At 44.7% G+C, this 23,454-nt stretch overlaps 1 protein-coding gene across 1 annotated transcript in view; it reads left to right on the top strand.

Annotated features, from left to right (window-relative positions):
* Gldn (gliomedin) overlaps nt 1–22,290 on the top strand; it is a 56,394-nt gene extending 34,104 nt beyond the window's left edge. Inside the window, exons 3-10 of the mRNA XM_076848572.2 lie at nt 4,204–4,221; nt 4,561–4,668; nt 14,319–14,465; nt 16,633–16,761; nt 18,536–18,619; nt 18,794–18,919; nt 20,203–20,353; nt 21,813–22,290. Of these exons, the coding sequence (XP_076704687.2) occupies nt 4,204–4,221; nt 4,561–4,668; nt 14,319–14,465; nt 16,633–16,761; nt 18,536–18,619; nt 18,794–18,919; nt 20,203–20,353; nt 21,813–22,290 (1,241 nt within the window). The remainder of the gene's footprint in view (nt 1–4,203; nt 4,222–4,560; nt 4,669–14,318; nt 14,466–16,632; nt 16,762–18,535; nt 18,620–18,793; nt 18,920–20,202; nt 20,354–21,812) is intronic.
* Nucleotides 22,291–23,454: the final 1,164 nt, after the last annotated feature.

The raw sequence follows: 23,454 nt of genomic DNA on the forward strand, positions 1-23,454 counted from the left end.
AGAGCCTTGATCTGCAGGCCCAAGAAGATGTCAGTCAGGGAAAGTTTGCCAGGGCAGACATCAGGCAAACATCAGTGATGGATCTTGATTGCTGCTGAGCATGGCCTAGTGACATTATTTTCTGGAATTCCAGGAAGCTACTACTAATTGATTGGAAGTGCCACTTAAAACCCATTCATAATGCCATTCATACTCTAATTTTTTAAGGACACCATGGCCTTTGCCCAGAATTTACGTGTACCCAGTAAACGAGATTGATCTGAAGTTTCATGTCCCACTTTAATGGGACATGAAATGACCTGGGAGCCTGAGGCAAGAGGATTACAAGTTGGAAGCCAGCCTTAGCAACATAGGAAGACTGTGTTTCAAAATGTAAAAACAAATAAAAAGGACTGGTGATGTAGCCCAGTGATAGAAAGTCTTTGAATTTAATCCCCAGTACCCCCACTTCTACCCCCACCAAAAGAAAGAAAGATACTTTTCCAAGCCAGGTGCCCCAGGGCTGGCCCAATAGGTAATGACAGGGCCAACTGCAGAGGGTGTCCCAGGGAAAATAGGGCAAGGATGAAGGCCTCAGAGCTGTAGCCTTGGTAAATGAATGGACAGGCCAAACTCAGCTGGTGTTTCAGGTTGGTGTTTCACCCAACTAGATCTCCTGACCAAACCAGAAGGCTGTTTTAGTGTTAGTGAGTTCAGCCCCCCAGTGTGAGCTTGGGCCCTCTCTGGCCATCCCTTAAGTAGAGCCAAGTTTGTCTCTCACAGGAAAGAGACCACACCCACTCTGACCCTGAGACTGAAGCTATGGCCTACAAGAAGGCTGAGTCCCAGGGAGACCTTGCTAGGGAGGAAGAGGAGGAGAGAATCAGGACGACAGTCCTCTAAACCTGGTTCCATAAGGTTTACAGACCTGCATCTTTCACTAGCTCTTTCTAAATGTGCAGACCCAGCCCCCACCTGAATGTTTCTCTTTGGTTTTGTTTGATTTCCTTATTTCCTATATCTTCCCAAGACTTGGAGAAATATGTAGCTACTTCTTTCATGGTCATGCTCTGCTAAATAGGTGCCTTGGGTAGGGAGCACCTTGTTGGAAATCATTCTAGAGTAAATAGAGGCTGCTGGAGGGAAACCAGAGATACTCAGAGGTGATTCTCTTCCCCTTGATTTGGAATGGCCATGGTGGGAAGAGACAGGCAGCAGCATTCCACAGCCCTGCATGTTAGCCACTGGTCAGGCCTGCTCTTGATAATAATGAGACACATATGTCCTTATTATTACTTCCCACTAACTGAGGTGCCTGTATTTTTTATCTCAGTTAAGATTTTTCTGTTAGATAATAGGAAAAAATGCATTAGAACTTATGAGAGGAAAAAAATGTGAGATGTCAAATTATTATAAAGTGATAGGAGTATATTTGTCAGGATAAGTTAGGCAATGCTTGGGTAACAAACTAAAACCTCAGGGGCTGGGAATGTGGCTCAAGCGGTAGTACGCTTGCCTGGCACGCGCAGGGCGCTGGGTTCGATCCTCAGCACCACATACAAATAAAATAAAGATGTTGTGTCCACGGGGGGAGGGGGGGGAAGCAAACTAAAACCTCAGTGGCTTAATGCAACAAAGACTATTTCTCACTCCATAAAGTCCAGTGATGTTGGGGTAACTCTCCCAGGAAGTCCTGGTGACTCAGGGATCCAGGCAGCTGCCGTCTTGCAGCTCCATCATCTCAACAATAAGGTTACCCCTCCAAGAAGAGAGACGACCAATGGATGGCACTTGGGGCTCTTATAGCCAATTACCTGGAAATTTCTCACTTCCCCACAATGAGTCTCCCTAGCCAGGGACCCCTCATTCACAAGGATTCCTTTAAGGATTTGTTGATGGTAACTAATTATTTTGCCAGAAAATTTTTACATCACATCAGAGTGCCCATTAATATCTGCATCCTAATCATCTGTGATGTTTGGTAAAAATGCAAGTTCCTGGGCCTCTAATTAGAAACTCCAGACCTGACCAAGGGACCTGCATTGAAACTAGCATTGCAGGAGATTCTGTAGATTCATACAGTAGGAACTGTAGCTAGAAAGTCAGTGGAGCTACGTCAGGGAAACTTAATCCAAATGCTTCCGTATCTAGAGGCCTTTGGTCAGGGCTAATGTGTCCTAAACATGCAGCTCCAACCTGAGCTTTCATTACATCCTCACCCCATAGACATAGTCATTGGGCTCTCTGGGAACTCCTGAAACCTACAGTCAATCTTGCTTCTTGCAGTCAAATTGTCCTACCAATCTGTGCAATGGAATGTGCCTGCATCCTGTAGCCAGGAATGATGATTAATTAATTTCTTCTGACCTGTTCACTGTCCACACCACCCTTTCCACACCACCCCCTTTCCAGTGTGTGTGTGTGTGTGTGTATGTGTGTGTGTATGTGTGTGTGTATGTGTGTGTGTGTGTGTGTGTGTGTGTGTGTGTGTGTGTGCACCACCTGGTGGTTAAGTCAGGTAGCCACAGGCTGCACTGACTAGAGAATTGGAAGCCATTTTCAGCAAATCATTCTGACCTGAAATGCAACTGTCTGGATTAAAAGCATACCCTCCAACACCCATCCGTCTGAGAGTCCCTATGTCCCCAGCCTCTATCCATCAGTTATCCTCTAGTTATCTGAGAGGAATCTTACACAATCTTGCTCATTACACTGAAATACTTCTTGAATTTTTAGTTTTGCCACTCTGTGGTCACCAGATTTATCCCAACCTTGTCCCTGATTTTAATTACAAAGATTTGTTTATTTCCTCTTCAATTACTCCCTTATCTTTGTGTCTCTCCCTGTCTCTCTGTGTCTCTCTCATCTTAGTCCAAATGATTCTATTCGATGTCTAGCTACAAAGAGGGTCTCAAACCCACACCGATCTCCAGCATCATCCCCCTGCTTAAGAACCTGCTGTAGATCCCCATTTCCTCTCAGACAGAGTCTACATCTTACAGTCTATACCTTCTGGCATGGCAGTCAAGTGCTTCTATTGCCCAGCCACCTGTGTTCTGACTTAGCCTTATCTCTTACACATCTAGCTTGGCCAATCCTCTTCCTTTCTCCCACCTGAATCTCCCAGGTTCTGACCTCTGGACCTGTGCTGCTAACTCTGGTGCTGTGTGTGGAATGCCTGGCTCTTAACCTACGGCTGTCTTAGACTCACCATTTCTTCAGGGTCATAGCTCAAGGCTCACTGTCTTGGGAAGTCTTCTCAGACCGTTGTATGGCTAGACTGCCCCAGCACCCCTTTGGGGAAGGGGTTACCTCTCTGTAGCTCTCTCATACTGCATTGTGGTTTCAAAGGCCCACCTTCCTCACACAGGCTATGGGCACAGCAGACACAGGGGCTGAGATTCCCTGGTAGAGTTTGGTGCATGTAGTAAGTGCTTAGTAAATGCTTGTTTTCTGAATGGTCATAGGCTTGGATTTCTGGAAGATCTTTCCACTCTGATATTGGTACTCATTATATGTGGTCTGGAGAAACAAAAGCAATTCACCTCCTCTTGTTACAGCCTCATTGACTTGTCTGATTGTTCAAGTAGACACGCTGGCAATAAGACATTCCTATCTGTGCAAGCAAAATCTTTTTTTTTTTTTTTCCTGGTTACATGTAAATGATTCATCCAAGTCCCTTAGATCCTCAGGTAATTTCACATTAAAGGAAAATGTTTGTTACCTGATCTGGGCCCTCAAGTTTTCTCAGGCTATTTCATGCAACAAATAGAAATCTAGCAAGCCAGCATCTGCTGGTGATATCCCTGGGTGACCTGGAGAAGGCCAGCTGGCTGCCCAAGAGCACTGGGCCTGCTCCCAGGAAAGAGGCTTCCAGCCCTCCAATGACAGTAGTGGGTGGGCTGAGCTCATGGCTGAGCCCCTGGGCCAGGGCTGCACAAGAGCCCACCTGCACTGTCACTCACCTCAATTTGGCCGGCTGCTGCAGAAATTATTCTTGGTCTCTTAAAACTTAAATTGGTTCGATTGGCCAATGGATCTCTGTTGAATTTTTTTTAAGGCTCTTTTGAACAAATATGATGAACTCTACATAAAGAGGTATGAAATCAGTTTCTGAGGGTCAGTAGACGAATAGGACATTTTAAGGAGGAAGAGGCAGTTGTGGTGCTAGGTTTTCTTTCTCCCACCTGTGTCTTATCACTTAAATTTCTTTTTCTGTTGTAGGTCCACCTGGCCCACCAGGTAAGAGTCTATCAACTTTTCTAGTTCAAGAGGAGGATGTGGGTGGCTGGGCCCTTGGGATCCTTCCAAAGTGACAGAGATGGGGAGGGAAAGAAAGGTGTGGAAGTGACCTGGCCACATCCCATCCTTCTTCAGGCCCTCTCACTGGAGAATCTGCCATCACCATTCCTAACACCTGTCACTGCTTCAGACAGAGAAGGGAGGGAAGAAGCAGGACATGATGTAGAAAAGACGGATGCTCGCCCAGTTTCACAGGCTAAAGGAACAAAGGAAAGCACATTAACTTCAGTGGAAAAAAAAAACAGTTTTAAATGTTTCTATTTCCGTGTTTTAATGCAGGACCTCCAGGAGTTGATGGGTTACCAGGACACAATGGATCAGACGGACAGCCTGGTCTAGAGGGCCCAAAAGGCGAAAAGGGAGCAAATGGAAAAAGAGGAAAAATGGGTATTTTGGCAACTCTTTGAATAATTTCCCTATTTCTTGTTTGTTTGTTGTTTGTACTAAGGATTGAACCCAGGGGTGCTTAACCACTGAGTTTTTTAATATTTTATTTAGAGACAGAGTCTCTCTGAGTTGCTGAGGCTGGCTTCGAAGTCACTGTCCTGCCTCAGCCTCCCAACCTGCTGGGATTGCAGGCATGTGCCATCACACCCAGCTTTCTTTATTTCTTGTCTCCATGATTTCAGCTGGAATGGGCTGAAGCTATGTTCAAAGTGAGTAGGGCATTTCAGTTTCTGCATGAAAAGTTAACTCCTTCCTGGAAGCCACTGTATTCTGGAATGCCAAGGGCATTCTTTTTGGTTCAACACCAAACTGAAGAGATCATCTCTCCCTGGAATTAATACCCTAATGCCCACCTTTTGACTTTCTCCGATGCATATGGAGGGAGCTGGCAGCCTTGGGAAGATACTCCATGGGCTGTGTGACAGCCATAGGTATGGACACTTGGTGTTCTTTCAGGGTTCAGCTCCTGTTTTCCCTTCTGTTGCCTCCTTCTTCCCAGAAAGTTCTGTATTTGACTGAAAATTAATAGGAAGATGTTGGCCCCTGTGAGGGATGTCCCTGGTTAGGGGAATAGCTCCAACCACCTGAACAGAAAGGCAGCATCCAGGGCTCCCTATGGTGGGCACTCAGCTCATAGGGTCCTCTCATCAGGAGCATTACAAAGAGGTGTCTGGCCTCTCTAGGGGATTCCTCTGCCCTGTTGTGGGTAGCAACATTGCCATCATCTCAGCAGGGACCCAGAGGCACCAAGGTATCAGATGTGTCCAGGGAGCAGAGAGAAGCAGGGGCCCGGGCCAGGGTGGGCAAGTTCTGAAGGGCTGTAAGCATCAATCCCAGGGTCCATGGAGAAGCACTGGCAGATTCAGCTGAGGAAATATGTAGAAGAAATACTAGAAAATTCTTTCAAACAGCACAGTTACCCCTTTAAGCACCTGTGCTATTATTCTCATAAGCAATTTAAGTGAGAGCCAATGGAGGAGAAAATTGCTGAGCACCTCTGCCCCTTGGCAAGGTCTACCTGCTTATGTTCCCAGGGGCAGCCCTGTAGATGAAAATGGGTACACGCAGTCCAAGACAGCTGAGGCCTCAGAAGGCCAGCAATTACAACTGGAATTACAGAGTAGTGATGGACAATTCCATGTAGAATAATAATTATAATTATAGATGAACATCGGCATTGAATAATGATGACTACCAGAGTACAGACATTGGTTTCATCCTGGGAAGGCTCCAAACGTGTGACCCAGTCCCAAGGATTCAGCAGCGTGTTTGATGAAACAGTCTTGGTGAGAGGGCACCATGATGGAACTAGGTGTGAGTCAGGTAGGGAAGAGATGGCTTTCAAAAAGATTTCAGTTCAGGAGGCTGAGGCAGGAGGATCATGAGTTCAAAGCCAGCCTCAGCAACAGCGAGGCACTAAGCAACTCAGTGAGACCCTGTCTCTAAATAAAATATAAAATATGGCTGGGGATGTGGCTCAGTGGTCAAGTGCCCCTGAATTCAATCCTCATTGCTCAAAAAAAAAAAAAAAAAAAAAAAAGAAAGATCTGAGACTGACGCCTGGCCTTGGGGAGATATGCTAAGCATGGAACCCATAATGTAGGAGGGCAGAAAAGAAACAGTTCATTTATTTATGAAATGTGCATTTATGTGGCAGGTACTATTCCAGACACTAGAGCCCAGAAATGACAAAGTAGACAAAACCCTGCCTTTGTGGGACAGAGGTAAATTTCCCCTCTCCCCTCTGAAGGCTCACTGGAGTACATTGACAAAGGCATCAAATGGGAGCAGAGAGGCAGCCACGTGGTGAAATTACCCACTAGTCCAGCATCCTTCAGAAGCTTATATGCCCCTTTTTCAATGGGGAGGGAGATGTTGACAGTTTGGGTGGGTTGTCAGTGATTATTTGGGAGAATGAATGGGCCCTTGGGACACACAGACCCCAGCTTGTATAAAGGTTCTCTTTGGAATTGAAGGTGCCTAAGGGACCGATCTTATAAGGGAAATCCGTCAGGGTGTGCTTACAGTCCTCCAGTCTTCTCTCTGAGATAGATAATGGGATTTGGGGGTGGGGTGGGAGTGGAAAGCATAGGTGTGCCCCTCTGCAGTCTTCATGTGATAACAGGAATTCCAGACAGAGCCTCTCCCTGCTGTGAGTGGGCAGAAACAAGACAAGCAAAGAGGATCTTGATTCTCAGCCTGTGTTTGAGACCTTAATGTCCTTTACATCAAATTTCTGAGCAAGCCCCAAAATACCCATACTTAGGAGTATATTGTTCTCAGTGCCCCAACACTTTCATGAAGCTGCCGCTCTAGCTGGAAGAGATGGACAATAAACCAAAATAACCAATAGAACGTTTGGTCTGCTAATGGTGATGAATGCTGAAGAGGACAGGTAGAGCACTTCTCCAAGGGGAGCATCCCAGCCCCAGGCTTGGATGTAGGGAAGCACTTGGGGGCTCAGCAGGAGATACGCTGAGTTTGAGATGCCTTGAGATACCTAGGGGGACATGTCAGGGAGCCTTGGAGGTACAGCTGGGCACTTGGAGGAGAACTCAGGGCTTGAGAGGCGCTTAGGGAGTCATCACAGACAACTGGGCATGAGTGTGGTCACTTAGGAAAGGAGCATGCTGGGACAAGAAAACCTGGTGGGGAGCCCTGAGAACTGCAGCATCTAGTCATCATTTAGAAAAGGATCAGCCTCGAGCACTTGCTTAGCATGGCAAGGCCCTGGGTTCAATCGCCAGCACTGAAAATAAAATAAAATAAAATTATTTTATATGTATTTCTATTGAAATAGTAATATTTTGGACACATCGAATGATATAAAAGTAGAACATTAAAGTTGAACAGGTGTTGAGTGCTAGTCGGGTACGTTTAGGAACCTTCCGTCTTTGGTGGGGAGGCTGACATTACCAGTGAGCAATCATACACATTAGAATCAAAAGGTGATGTAGGTTTGAAAGACAGAGCAGGACGCTAGGAGGCACAGTAATAGAGACAGTGGGGCGGGAGTTTCTGTCTTAGGTCAGACCCAAAGGATGAGAGCAGAGGAGGAGTCCAGAGGGAGGGCACAGTACATGCAAATGCCTGGCCATGGGGACTGAGGGGAGGGCTGGGGTGCTTGTAGTGAAGTGAAGATGGAGGTGGGGCCAGGACCTTCTAGGACCTTTCAGCTTAGTATGGGTCTTGCTGTCAGCTTCCAGGAAAGCCCCTCAGGATCCTAAGCAGAGATGTGAAACGACTGGGTGTGACTTTGGAGAAGTTAAAGCTGAGAGCAAAAGGATCCTTAGTGGTTTGCCAGGCGAGGGTGGGAGAGGGAGCTGTGGGAGTGCATTCCAGAAAGAGGGAACAACAAGTGCCAAAGGAACTGTGTTCCACAGAGATAGGGACTCAGCTGGGGCAGGATGTGCCCTCTAGCAACAATCTTCTGTGCAATAGTAAACAGCCACCACCTACCGCCAGGCTTGCTTGCTACTAAGCGCTGGGTTGCTCATTCTATCCCCACAGCGCCACCCAAGGGAAGGGTATTTTTGCTAGCTCAGTTCCTTCCTCTAGCCTAACAGTTGTTTCCAGGACACAGAAGTATCAAAGACCCTCAGTGACTGACCCTGGAAGCATTAAGAACCATGGTGGGACAGAATGGAGCCAGATCTAGAGCACAGGAACTTGGCTGGGTCCTGGCTCTTGCATTTACTAGCTGCGTGCCCTGGAGCAAGTTATTTAGTCACTCAGTGCTGCCTTTACTTGTACCGGTTTGTAAAATAGATAATTATAGGATCGACCCCAGAGTGTTGTTAGGAGGACTAAATGAGTATTCATATGACGTGCTTAGAACAGGATCTGACACACAGTTCAATTCCGTATTAGGGCTAGCTATTATTATTGTTGTTGATTCTAAAAATGAAAAAGAATCTTGATTTTAGACCAAAAGGAAAAATTTTTTTGGCATGTCCAATTTTTTAACTTTTTATTAGTACTTTTTAATTGATACATGATAATTATGCATATTTATGGGGAACAGTGTGGCATTTCAATACATGTACAAAATGTATAATCATCAGATCAGGGTAGTTGGCATATCTGTCCTCTTAGACATGCATCCTTCCTTTGTTTGGGGAGCATCCAAAACCGTCTCTATTAATTATTTTGAAATATTCGATTAATTGTGTCAACCATGGTTACCCTGTTTTGCTATAGAAATTACAAGCCCAGTTTCACCCCTGCACTCACTAACAGTCCTGCTTCTGTCCTCCCTTGCCCTTATCCTTCCCAGGCTCTGCTAACATCTATTCTAATTTCTACTTCTTTGGGATCAACTTCAGCTTCCATATATAAGTGAGAACATGAGGTGTTTGTCTTTCTGTGTCTGTTTTGTTTCACTTAACATCATGTCTTGACCAAAAGGAAATGAAGAGGAACTGTCCTGCATGCATGTGAAAACATGGACTTAGATTTGGAGAGGAGAGTTGGAACCCAAAGAGACTGAACTGTTGTCATTTGTGCAACTAGCATCTTCTTATGAAGTTTGACATTCTCGTGCCTCAAAATCAAGCATTTTCTTTATTTTCCATCTGTCTCTTGTTTTCTCACGTAAGAGTGAATGCTGCAATGTCTTCTATAAAAACCAAATGCTCATCTAAGAAACAGAAATAAATGCCCTCCTCCTTCTTCATGTTTGGGACTAGTTTTATATGACACCCTCTGGCCTCCTTTCCCCCGCCTAAGTGACAGATGGTACTGCCGAAAATAAAATGTCCTCCCTCACCCCCTGTCGTGGAGTTGCCCCAGCTGGAGCTCTCTTACAACCCCAAGTTCCAATGCTGATGGAGATGTTTGTTTTGAGTAGGCGACACCAGAAGAAAAATAGCCAAGAGCCACTTCTAGGACACAAGTTAGGCAGGCAAAATCCAGCCTTTCTTCTCTAGCTGAATATGCTGATTCAGAGCCAACCAGGAGTGCCAGGGCAAAAAAAATTCCAGGGTCCAGATCACAGAGTACGATGGTGTCACCGTGCAGGCCTCGAAGTCCTGACCTTTGCTGAAGTCAGAGTAGAAAGTGTCACACAGAAGTCCTCTGATGGTGCATGGTGACTGGGGGGAGTTCTATTTCCGACATGCATTGGCCACAGTGATTTTGCTAACAAAGGAGATGCTTTGTCAGACACGTTGGTGGACAAGAGGGCAAAGGCAGACTGTAGGCAGGCAAATGTTCTATCTCTTTCTTAACAAGAGCTTAAAAATGGCAAGGCACACCCCAGCTAAGAGGCAAAAACACCTTCAAGCAAAGACCTTTATCAGCTTTAAATACCTGCCCCTGTGGGAGCTGCCTTACCACGCGCTTCATTACAATTGGAACATTTCCCGGCTTCACATATGGCCTTTGTGACAAAGAAAATAAGAGACATAAGAGGTAGTAATAAAAGAAAGGAAGGGGAAATCGGATGATGATGCAGAAAGGCTCTTTGTGTAGAATAAATGACTGAAAAAGAAAACCTTGGTATAACCAGCAGATACCATTTCCCTGAGCTCTGCTAAATCTGGGTCATGTGAGACCTTTAGAAGGGATCGGTTGCACTTGGCGCATTGTGCAGGCTGGACTCTATGGCAACGTCCTAATCTTTTGTCTCCTTCAGATAATGTGCCAAATTGCCTATTTAAAATACTGACAAAGGAAACATCTTCTCATGTAGAGGGCCCTGCATAAGAGCTCTTGTCAAGTGAGTGGACCTAGTGACCGTGGGCAGGGAAAATGTTGCAAGAGATGACTCCTTTCTCAGTAATAAGCATTACTTTTTTTAATAATATATTTCTTTTTTTAGTTGTATTTGGCTTCAATACCTTTATTTTATTTATTTATATTTATGTGGTGCTGAGGATCGAACCCAGCGCCTCACACATGCTAGGTGAGTGCTCTACCGCTGAGCCCCAGCCCCAACTGTTTTTCTTCTTACTGTAGTATTAAGTCCACACCAGAGGAAGTACTAACAACCAAGGGCCACCCTGCAGCTCCCTCAGGGCATGATGTCACCCAGATTCACTACTGGCAGAAGCAGTGACCATGGGTCTTCCAGCTCCCAGCCATAGTTGAATTTTATGGTTTTCACTAAAGTTTTTTTTTTTTTTTAATGGTTGATTGAAATCTAGCAAATATTTCTTTGTTTGCTATACTTACTGACCTTGGGGTACTTTGATATACTGCTGTCTTACTTGGGATGGTCTGTAGATGGTCCATTGAATAGGGGAGGACAAAAACCATCTTGGATATTTATCATTTGTCTGCAGTCAATGAAAGGTAAGAAGAGATCCAGATTTACATTTGAGGGAACAATTAACTTCAATGGCAGAAAGAGCATTTGAGTACAAACTGATGGGTTGTGATGTGAAAACCTCCCCACCATTTAATGACCTGGAGAAGAGCCAGCTGGGAGAGAGCCTTTTAGGATTGGCTGGGAGGTTGATCTAAATGACCTCTAAGGTGCCTTCCTGCATGAAATTCTACATTCTCTTGGGACAATTAGATTGTATCCCAATAGTGCTGGGCCAGATATGGTTTTAAAACTGGAGGGAGGATATTTGCAATGACAGAGGATAACAGTTAGAAAATGGGTATTGCTCAGGTTAATGGGGCATAATATATGAACAAATGGGCAGTCACTTAGAGCCTAAAGAACGGCACAGGAACTGACAGAGCAGTCAGAGAAGGCAAAGAACCTAAGTTGTCTTGATTACAGATGAGAAAAGGAATTGAAGTTTTGCTTGCCTCTGGCTCTTCTTTGTTGCCTGAAATCTCTGTCACTTTGAGCAGTGTCATTAGGTGACTCTTATCAAAATGGACAAATATTCCTGAGATAAGGTATCCATATCTAGCAATGTCTTTGTACAATATTATGCAACTACTTTTCCTCTGAGGGCCTGGATACCTGTGTACTCATGAGTTCTACTAGCTTTTTTATAGATGCCTTGAAATTTTCTACACGAACAACCACGTCATCTGCAGATAAAGACAGTTTTATATTATCCTTTCCAATTAACATGACTTTGATCTCTTTTTCCTTTCATTATTGCACTCACTAGGACTTCCTGTTGAATGTTAAATCAAAATGATGAGAGTAGGTACCGAGTCCTGTTCCTGACTTTAGGGGAAACACATTTCTTTCACTGGGAAAGGCGACACTAGCTATAGGTTTCACAAGTGCCCTCTTTCAGACTGAGGAAATTCCCTTCTATTTCTAGTTTGATAATAATTTTTTATTAGGAATGATTGTTGAATTTTATCAAATGCCTTTTCTGCATCCATTGAGATGATCATATGATTTTTCTTGCTTAATGTGTTAATATCTAAATTACATTGACTGAGGAGATTAAATTTTGGAGTCTATTCAGGCGGTTAGTGAAATTACTTGCAAATCTCTCTAATCCTTTCAACCTTGATTTTAAGCTCTGTAATAATGGTCCCCAAGCAGTTTTTACCCTCGGGGCTAATTTAGCTCCATTACTAATACATGATTTTTCCAAGATCTAATATACCTGCCAATATAAAATAACAAGGAAATTTAAAAAATAGTTTATTCTGAGACAAATACAAGTGACCGTGGTCTGGGAACATGATTCAAGTCACCCTGAGTGATGCACTCTGACATGAAAGAGGTTATATAAAATTTTAGAACCATGTGTGGGGCATGAAGTAGTCATGTAGGCTATAGTGAAGTGGAAAAATCTTTCTGCAGATTTCAGATGTTATTACAGCATTCTTCGCCTTAGGGTTGGGGGAGGCTAGAGATCTGCTGACCTTAACAATACATTCCAAGAAATTTACCTGATAGGAGAATGTTAGGTCAGATACAAAAGCTGAGTAAATGGCTATTTTTATAAAGGGCCTAAGATAGGCTAAGATAAGTTGGCTCTGGACATGTGACATTCCATCTCTTCACAATCACATTGTTCTTCTCGGTACAAGTGGAAGAGGCTGCAGGATCTTTCATACAGATGTGGCTTCTTCAGAAAACTTCAGTTCACATCCCATAACTTTATGGGTCTCTCCACTTTGATGGGATGAGAACTTTTCGCTGTGTGGGCTCTGAGAATTGCATACTAAACTGTGAATTCTCTTCCTGGGTCTGTAGAATTTTACCCTGCACAGGTCATCAAATAGTCAGAGACTCATGGAAGTCCTCTGCAGATCCCCAGTGATCTTTCTGCTGCCAATCAATCCAAACTCAGAACTGTAAGAGTAAAAGGACTTTATTTGGGGTCTTAGGAATTGCAACTCAGGAGACGGGTTCTGATATAGCTCTGAATCAGTTTTCTGAGAAAGGCAAGAAATGTGGGAGCTTGTCTAGATTAGTGGGTGCTGAAAAGGAACAATGGCTTTGGGCTGATAGAAGATAAAGGAAAGAATGTATAAACAGTATGGAAATGTCCAGAAAACAAGAGTCCTCTACCTCTTGATATGTATATTAAGCTTCTGAGCATAATATAATTGTCCCTTCTTATTGTTCCAGATGCTTTCAGGTCAGAGGGTGGATGTGACCAGGTGACAGCTAGAGTCAGGCATAAGTCCTGCTCCCTTCATGGCCTCCAGACTTCATTATGAAAACCTCTTTCCATGTTGTTTTCTCTGTAATTTTCTACAACACAGCTCTCTCCTCTCTGCTGTCCTATCTAGCAAATTCCAACCGTATCCATCTCCCCAAACTGATGCTTTACTCAACTCAGGGATTTTGCTAGGCTCTGTTTTGGTTTTTCCCTCCCTGTGCTACTGGGAATTACTTCCCAGCAGTAAGCTGGAATGATCTAGGGTGCTCTGTCCTGTCCATGGTCTATGCAAAGTCATACTGTCACTCAGATCTTGAAAAGACTTCTAGTTGTGTGTGAGAGGATGGTAATTCCTATAGTCATGGCTCTCCATAAGTAAAAGCAGCAATTTCACCCACTATCTTTTATTCACCCCATTAGTCATCCTACAGCAACTTCACCTGTTTTGCTATTGTGAGTAGAAGCATTTTTGCATTAGGCCAGGCATGGGGCACATGCCTCTGTGGATCCTCTTCATCTGCTGTGGGGATGGTGTCAGACTTGTAGTTTGACCTTCCTCACCTTCTTCCTCCTGTAGTAATTGTTCCTCTTGTGCTTCCCTCCTCTCTCTAACCTGTTGGCCCAGCCAAATTTCTCCAAAAATATTCTAGCAAGCTGGGAGTGGTGGTACATGCCTATAATCCCAGCGATCTGGGCTCCTGAGGCAGGAGGATTGCAAGTTCAAAGCCAGCCTCAGCAACTTAGTCAGGCCCTCAGCAACCTAGGGAGATCCTGTCTCAAAATAAAAACTGAAAGGGGTCAGGGATGTGGCTCAGTGGTAAAGTACCTCTGGGTTCAATCTGCAGTGTGCCCATGTTCACACACACCCACACAATTCTTTAGTGTACATACAGCCATTTTTCTGCCTTAAAATGGCTATGAAGGATTCTATTCAGCTCTATGATTTGATTCATAGAGCTGCTTTACCCCAAAAGGACAAAGTACAACTTTTGCAAAGTGGTGTACCAGGAGTTTATTGCACAACAGGATAATATGTCATTTCCTTTCCCTCAGGGCTACCTGGAGCCACAGGAAATCCAGGGGAAAAGGGAGAAAAGGGAGACCCTGGCGAACTGGGCTCACCAGGAAATGAGGGCCCACCAGGACAGAAGGGTGAAAAAGGAGACAAAGGAGATGTGTCCAACGATGTACTGCTGGCAGGTAGGAGGGGTGCTCTCTGGCTCCCTTCAAGGGCACACATACTCAGAGACCTCGCTGGCTTTCAGTTCAACTGTTATTCTGTGTCCTCTCTTTATTGTCCTTCCATAGTCCTCTGTTTTGCAGCAGATTCTGGAATTATGAACTTTCAAAGAGGAGAAAGTGGTACCTGTTTCTCCATGTGGGCAAGACCAGATCTGAGATCTGAGTATGAGTCATTTAAATAACTTAGGTCTAAAAGCCATAGTTAGATTGAATGGGTTGAAGGAAGTTTCCTTTTCCCAAATATCTATTGAAATCCGGCAACAAGTAAGTAAGCCACTCTAAAGACTTCCAGGGACAATTGACAGAGGTCACAAGCATTTTCTTCACAGTTGAGCTATAGCCATCTAAACCGCTTGATAGGGAATTTGGGCAAAATTCAATGGCTGATTTTCTAGTCCAGAGTGAAAGTGATAGTCAGCACTTGTGTGGAAGGAAGCTTAGGGGCAGCACCCCACAGATAATCACATGGTAGAAGGAGCTGATTGTCATGGAGGAGGAGATGCAGAAGAATTTTGAAATCACAGTACTTTGGAAACCATCTATATCATGAAAACATAACTTTCTACTAATGCACTCAATACACATTTATTGAGTATCTAAGAATACCATCCATGAATCAAGAACTCTGCCAGTAGCTAGAACTATGAATATGAAAGTAAGCAAGGCACAGTATCTGTCCTCAAGAAGCTAGGATGGTAATAAATATTCACAATAATGACCCCAAGTCAGTCGCACAGCCAGCCAGACAGCCACCCAGGCACGATGGAGTGAATGCCTACTCTTCACCAGGCGAAAGGCCAAAGCACCAGGGGAAGATCAAGTTATGGTTAACGTACTTTGTTTTATAAACAAGGGATGTTGCTAGGCACAACATGTAAACTTTAAGGAGGGTCTGAAAGGGTCGTATATGTAAATACATGTATTTGAAATACATTTCAGTCACACAGAGAATCTACACATCCAGAATTCTCTACACTGCTGAATAAGTGAGGGGTGACAAACCTTTTATTCGGAAAAGCACCATCCTTCTACCCAGTGCAAAAGGGATAGGACAGAACTCAGTGCACCCTCAGTGGAGTGGAGAAGGGGCAGGAGGGTTGGATCAGGTCCATTCTACCTACAGATCTCTGCCCCTTCCACAGTGGTCATAGACCCATCTGCAGCCCCGGTGGTCCCCCACTTGTTCACTCCAGAAAGACTGAAAAGGCTGACGTGGTCTGGCTGGGAAGAGGCAGCTAAAGAGACTTGATCTCTCCAGTCTCAACCCTGGAGGTTAGAACAAAAGGGCTAACCAGCCCAGAGAGTGGCTTCTTTATGAATTCTCCAGAACCAATGACCCCTACAAAGGGCAACCACCCTCGCTGACCATCTAAAGACCAAGATGTGACTGCCTATCCATGGGCAAGATTACAGCTATCAAATCATCATAGCAGTGACCTCATTGATTCTTACAGGGCAGGGCAGGGACCATGAGACTTAATGTGGAGACGAAGAAATGGCTCTCAGAAGGGTTTAAAAAGTCACAAAGCTGAATAGAAGCAGAGCTGAAGGAGCTCCTGGTTCATCTCCCTCACACAGCAGCGCCTCTCATACCTGGCTGCATATGAGGAAGCTTTTAAAAATACAGAGGCCAACCTGCTCCCAGCATTCTGATTGGTCAGGATGGGGCCCAGGCTTCAGAATTTCCTACACCATCTTCCGTGTCCCACCAAGCAGTCAGGGCTGAGACCCACTGACATGAGCCTGTTCAAAGGAGGAGTTATGCCGTGACAGCTGAAGCTGAGTTCCAGCTGTCTGCAGGCTGTGACCTCAGCAGATCACTCAGCATCCCTGAGACTCCAGCTTCTGAGAGGAGTGGTTTGGGAGACTGAGGTGGAGATCTGTAAGACTCTTAGCACAATTCTTGACACATAGTGGGTCCTCAATACCTACTATGGTGGCTCCTCAACTCAGCAGAGATAAGTGCTAAGTTGATCATCTCTGGGAAGGGGTGAGCTCAGTGGGCCCCCCCGAACTGCTCCCTTGTCCTTTCCCTCATGTGAAACCCAATCTCTGTTGGTAACTCTTTATCAAATGTTCTCCCTCTTCCTTCTCTATCTCCCTCACTTCTTGTCTGTCTTTGCAGGTGCCAAAGGTGACCAAGGCCCACCTGGGCCCCCTGGACCCCCAGGCCCTCCAGGCCCTCCTGGGCCTCCTGGAAGCAGAAGATCCAAAGGCCTTCGGCAGCCAAACATGTTCAATGGCCAATGTGCAGGTCACCAACCCCTTCCACTAATGACCCTAAATTCTTGATCTGCATCCCAGTCGATGTGACCAGATTGTTTAAAACTGAGGGGGTAGAGTTGCCCTGAATGGGAGCTCTCCCTCTGAGACATGCTCATGGAAGATCTAAGCCATCTACCCTGGGAAAGAGGACAGAGAAAGGCCTAGAACTGAGCCTCCACCTATTTCCCTCATCTTTTCCCTTCACTTACCACCAGACTGTTCCTCCTCCTTGCCATATCCATCATCCCTCTCCCCCAAGTGGTCTTGAGGACTTAGCTTTATGTAGCCACAAACTCATGGGAGAAGAAGGGCTTGGCTGATGCTCCGGAGATCAAGGGGCAATCAGAATGGTTAACCCTGCGTACACATTAACAATAGAACTACCATCCCCACCATACTGATGTGTGTATTTGTGTGTGTGTGTGTGTGTGTGTGTGTGTGTGTGTGTGTTTCAGTATTTCAGTGTAAGATCTTACCCTGGGCCACACGCAGGCACTCTACCACCGAACTACCCCCGACCCCTCCGCCACTAATTTTTTGTTGTTGTTGTTGCAATAGTTTGTCTTCTTATTACTATTTTTTAGTATTTGGTTAACAATGCTCCACCAGTAATTTTTGAGCACTAGTGATGTGCAGACCTGGTGCCAAGCGCTTAGTTCTCCTAATTCTCCAACCATCCTGTGATATTGGCATCGTTATTGTCTCCCACTAACAGATACAAACTGCCACCTGGGGAGCTGAGTAACTTGCCCAAGGTCACTCAATGAGTAAGTGGCAGAGCAACGATTCAAATCCAGTCTTGTCTAGCTGTAGAGCTTCTCCCTCTCAGACTGTTGCCCTTTCACAGACAGAAAGACACGCTTTGGGACCTGACCCAGGCCTGACCTCTGGCAGGCCCCGAGAACTCATTCTTCAGCTAATTCGCGGCAGCGGTGGCTGTAGGATAGAAGGCTAACTAAAAATCAAGGACCACATTAGTGGGAAGTATTTTTAGGGTGACCTTAGAATTTTTTCTGTAAAGAGGTGACCCAGGGAGAATTACCTAACTTAAACTGCGAGAAGGCACAACTCGATGTCGTCACTGCAGTGGCAGACTTTGAGGAAGATCCTGACTGGAATTTCTCTCATATTTCCCTGAAGGGTCCATGTTCTATTTGGTAAACTGCTCTTTCCAGGAGACATGTCAGGGAGAGGCACTCGGCTGTTAGAGGGGACAAATCTGGCTTTCAAAGAAGTCACTGCTCCTCCCCTCAATAAATGGAACTGATCATAATTCTGCCTAGCAGTTAGCACGATGCTGAACTGCAGCAGCCTTGTTCCTATTAGACATCCTATTAGAATTGTATTATCTTAGCAACTGTGGTCATGGAAAGCTTGCTGGGAACTCATCAAGCAGGGGAGGAAATTAAAAGTATAACAGCTGGGGGTTTCTTAAGAACAAGCAAACAAGAGGCTGGAGTTGTGGCTCAGCGGTAGAGCGCTCACCTAGCACTTGCAAGGCACTGGGTTTGATCCTCAGCACCACACAAAGATAAATAAATAAAATAAAGTCATTGTGTCCAACTACAACTAAAAATATATATTTTAAAAAACAAGCAAACAAGCAACTTGGTGGACTAAGGAATGTTTATGGAACTAGCGTCTGGAATGAGGTGGGGACTAAGGAATGTTTATGGAACTAGCATCTGGAATGAGGTGACACAGTTCTAAAACTGTGCCGACTGCATTTGCTTTGATTATTATTATTGTTGTTGTTGTTTTAGGTGAGACGTGTGCCATACCAAATGATGATACCTTGGTGGGAAAAGCTGACGAGAAAGTCAATGAACATCATTCCCCTCAAGCAGGTACACCGACAAAGCTTCCTGGGGCAAGGGGCGTAGCTCAGTCGTAGGGCACTTGTCTAGCATGTGCAAGGCTCTGGGTTCAATCCCTAGCCAAGAGGAAAAAAAAATATGTCTTGAAATTTAAAAATTAAAGTCATAATTGGCAGGTAACTTTCCTTTTTCTTCTTCTGGCAGATTCCATGATCACTGCCATTGGAAACCCAACACAAATATTAAAGGTTACAGAGACATTTGGGACTTGGATAAGAGAGTCTGCTAATAAGAGTGATGACCGTATCTGGGTGACTGAACATTTTTCAGGTACTTTCATCAACAGAGGATCCAAACCTGCTGTAACTGTATTTTCATCTGTCACTTACCTTCAGGCTTATTCTACGTCTGTTTCTGAAATCCCTGCTATTATTGTTATACTAATTGCTCCTTATTTCAGAAAGTACAGTCAGGGGTCAGAATACATACCTCCCTTGAACATGCTGGTTGGAGAGCCTTGCAGTCCTAGTCACAGGGATACAACCGGGCAATGTAGCCTGTCCAATTGTAGGCAAAGTATCTGAAAGGATACAACAATATGATGACTGTAGGCCTTATATTCCCCAAATCCATAATGTGGAAGAAATGTCAGAGGCAAATTCTTTGTGCACCTCCATCTTTCTCTAGGTTTGTACCATTCAGGAGAATACTTCTTGGCCATTTTTCTCAGATATCTGGTAGACTAGGGGAGAAGGTACAGGACCATCCTGTAGTCACGCTTCATCTAATTTTGACCCTAGTCATGCTGGTCTAAGGGAATGTGGTCACACATTGCCTATAACAATGGCCTCATTCCAGAATGTGTCCCGCCATACGCACTCATTAGAGAAGGAGCTGAAAAGAAACAGCTTCTTTATTTCCTTAGGGCTAACTGGTCAGCCAGTAGTAACTGTCCAAATTACCAGTTGAGAAAGATTTGAGGCTTAAAAGACATTAGCAGTAACTGTTGTGGCATGCAGGAAGAGGCAGGAGGCTGTGAGAGGTCCATCCACAATCGCCAAGTATTTGCTATTTCTGGTATAGACCTATGCTGCTCAATAGAATATTTTATAAACACTAGGCCAGGCATGGTGGTGCATGCCTGTAACCCCAGCAATTCAGGAAGCTGAGATAGGAGGATCTCAAGTTCAAGGCCAGCCTCAGCAACTTAGTGAGACCCTCAGCAACCTAGCAAGACCCTGTCTGAAAAAAAGAAATAAAAAGGACTGAGGATGTAATTTAGGGTAAAATGCCCTGGGTCCTATTTGTAATACCAAAGAAGATTTTATAAACATTAGAGGGGAGGGGAAGGATGACAGGGCCTCTCTGGAGGAGCCAAGTCAATTCTGTGATGACCATATCTGAATGATTTGTCAGGAATCGATAGGGAGAGCTGGACTTTGGGAGTCTCAACTCTTCAAATTGGACAAGAGACCTTAGGGAACATGTTGCTCTTACTTTCCCTCCTTTTAAGATCCTCCCAGGAATGAATGTGTTTGGGTTTTAACTGTCTTTGCTAAGTGTTTAAGATGCTGGAGGTAGGTAATCGCCTTCCCCTGGCTTTCCCCCTGCAGGCATCATGGTGAAGGAGTTCAAAGACTGGCCCTCCCTTCTGAACGGCAGTTACACTTTCATCCACCTCCCGCACTACTTCCACGGTTGTGGGCATGCTGTTTACAACAACTCTCTCTACTACCACAAAGGGGGCTCCAACACCATAGTGAGGTGAGCCACCTGGACCTCAGCTCTGTCCTCTGTGCCCTTTTACTGCACCCCAGAGAGCACCTACTGTGTGGTACTCTGATGACCTTAGGAGTGGGGACTGTGTCTTTTTCATCTTTATGTCCGTTAGGCTGGCACACAAGGGAGGTCAATCAGGGTTTGTTGACTGGATGCATCACAGGACAATGACAGAGCCCTCTATCCAAGCCCCTGCCTGGGGTTTACACTAATTGCTGGGTCTGGACACGGGTGGAGTGGGGGGTGGGGGAGGCTGAGGCAAGGTGGAGGGGCCATGAGTAGTAACATCCGCACTTCCTCATCCTTTGATGAACTTGTAGCTCCCTCCAGGTGTCACTCCCTGGAGGCATCAGTTTTGTTTTGAAAAATTTGGGATGTGAGGAATTTCACGTCACAATTGAGATCACTGAAGACTAGGGACACAGCCTTTCAAAGTCAGGCATCTCTGCCTTCAGACCCACTGGTCACACCTATGGATCCTCACAACCACCCCAGCTCAGCTCACCTCCTCCCTCTGCTTTCCCAAGGGGAAGGGGAGACTGTGCCCCAGGCAGCGCCTGAGTCCTCCTGCTCTCCGCAGGAATTATATCCACAGATGCACACACAGATTCCTGTGCTGCTCAATGCCACCCTCTGGTGTTTTATTTTAGCCTAACGTCACTGCATTGTTATTTCTGAATTGAGGTCTTTTTTTAATCATTATTCACTTTTTTGAGTCATTTAGATTTGTCAAAACAAAGCCTGTCAAATCAGCCCCTGGGAGATAAGGGGAATGGGATTCCATGCCACAGTTCAATTTTTCAGCCACTTACCTGACAAAAAAGATTGGCATCATAGCCCTGACATTGCTATATCTCTTCTCAGCTGGCGACTTTTAATTTAAAATAATATGGATTAAAAAAAAATTCCAGCAGGAAGTAAAGAATAACCAGCAAACTTGGAGTTAGAAAAAAATCCTAAGTTCCCACTCTGGCTCTACTACTTCTATTTGTGGACTCATCTTCTCCTTTTTCTTTTATAATGAAAGGATCAGACTAGGTCATCTTTACAGGCCCTTGTAGTTCTGAGAACATTTGAGAAGACAGTTGGAATCCATACACTTGAAGATGAGCAAGGTTAAGTGGTTTTCCCAGGGTCACATGGCTAGTAAGTAGTTGCTTAAATGTGAATTCATTCTGATTCCAGGGAGGATTGTCCCTGACCCATACTGCTGCCTCCCTGCTTCTTGGGCTAGCAAAAGCTAGTCACTGTCCTTTACATCCTAGCTGCCCACAGAGTTGCAAAAGGACCAGCAGAACAGGCATTACCTGGAGCTTGTTAGCAATGCAGAATCTCAGGCCTCACCCCAGGTCTACTAGCTCAGTTTAAGGCGTTTCACAAAACCACCTTTTCCCACAGAAATGGTAACTTAGATCTATTTTTTTGTTGTTTGTACACATTTCAGATTTGAATTTGGCAAAGAAACATCCCAAATTCTGAAGCTCGAAAATGCCTTGTATTTTGATCGGAAATACCTTTTTGCAAATTCCAAGACTTACTTCAACCTAGCTGTAGATGAAAAGGGCCTCTGGATCATCTATGCCTCGAGTGTGGATGGCTCTAGCATTGTTGTAGCACAGCTGGACGAGAGAACCTTCTCAGTGGTGCAGCACATCAATACCACGTACCCCAAGTCCAAGGCCGGTAATGCCTTCATAGCTCGGGGAATCCTCTACGTCACAGACACCAAAGATACGAGGATCACGTTCGCCTTCGATTTGTTAGGAGAGAAACAGATTAATGCAAACTTTGATTTGAGAACTTCCCAGTCTGTTCTTGCCATGTTATCATACAACATGAGAGATCAGCACTTATACTCCTGGGAAGATGGCCATTTAATGCTTTATCCTGTGCATTTTTTGTCAGCTACATTAAAACAGTGATGAGCTGCCTTCCATTCCCCTCCCCTCTCCTCCATCCCCACCACCAGTACATTTCAGGTGTTTTCTGGGGTCACTTCTATCCAACAGAAAACTTGTCTAAAGACAAGTGAGGTAGCCAGGGTACTTAGAACATAATCTTATAGCATGAGTGTTTGTAGTCAGTGGGCCACCTTTAAAATCAGATTGCTTAATCAAATAGCAACAGATTGGAACTTAAATGGCTGAGATTTGGTGAGTTCTCCATAAATAACTCATTTAGGCAAGTTAGCTCTCCTTCCTTGGGCCTTGGTTCCCCTGTTAATAATATAAACCAGGGGCTGGGGATGTGGCTCAAGCGTTAGCGCGCTCGCCTGGCATGCGTGCGGCCTGGGTTCGATCCTCAGCACCACATACAAACAAAGATGTTGTGTCCGCAGAAAATTAAAAAATAAATATTAAAAAAAATTTTAAAAAAAATAATAATAATATAAACCATCTGGTTAGGGTAATTGGTAAGATGTTCTCTAATTGTAGGAAATTTTGTGATTCTTGGCTGTTATTCATCTCACAACTTTTACAAGTCTGGTTCTGTTTTCTGGTTTGTCAGCCAAATGTGAGCACATTTACCTTTGAGTTGATAGTCCCTATTGCCTGTGCAATGAATTCCCCAGTACTGACTTATATTGGGCACCTTGAGAAAGTACATTGACCCCTTAAGCCTTCTTAATGCCATGTTATCCATAATTTATTAGTTTTCTCTGAATTTGCACCTGCTACCACAGAATGGCCATTGTCCTCATCTCCAAGATTAGCTAAAGCCAGGAACACTTGCATGCTCAGGTTTCTAAATGAAACAGAATCAGGTCTGATCAGGTTCCTGTCAACTTCTGATCATGTTGATTTACTGCAGGGGACCATAAACACTGAACCCTTGGGCACTCTGGTTGCTCACTCTTCAGCACTAAAACCTGAGTGAATGGGCATTAATCTGGCCAGAACCACAGGAAGCACTTTGCAGTTTCAAAAGAGAGGCACTATTTGTGGTTATTATGTAGAACCAGGGTGGGTAAACTATAACCCAAGGGCCAAAGCCAATCTGTTGCCTGTTTTTGTAAATAAAGTGGAACATAGTCTCACTCATTTGTTCACAGGCTATGACTACTTTTGCTGAATAACAGCAGAGTG

Source organism: Callospermophilus lateralis, chromosome 3, assembly GCF_048772815.1.
Source record: "Callospermophilus lateralis isolate mCalLat2 chromosome 3, mCalLat2.hap1, whole genome shotgun sequence".
Classification (NCBI taxonomy): Eukaryota; Metazoa; Chordata; class Mammalia; order Rodentia; family Sciuridae; genus Callospermophilus; species Callospermophilus lateralis.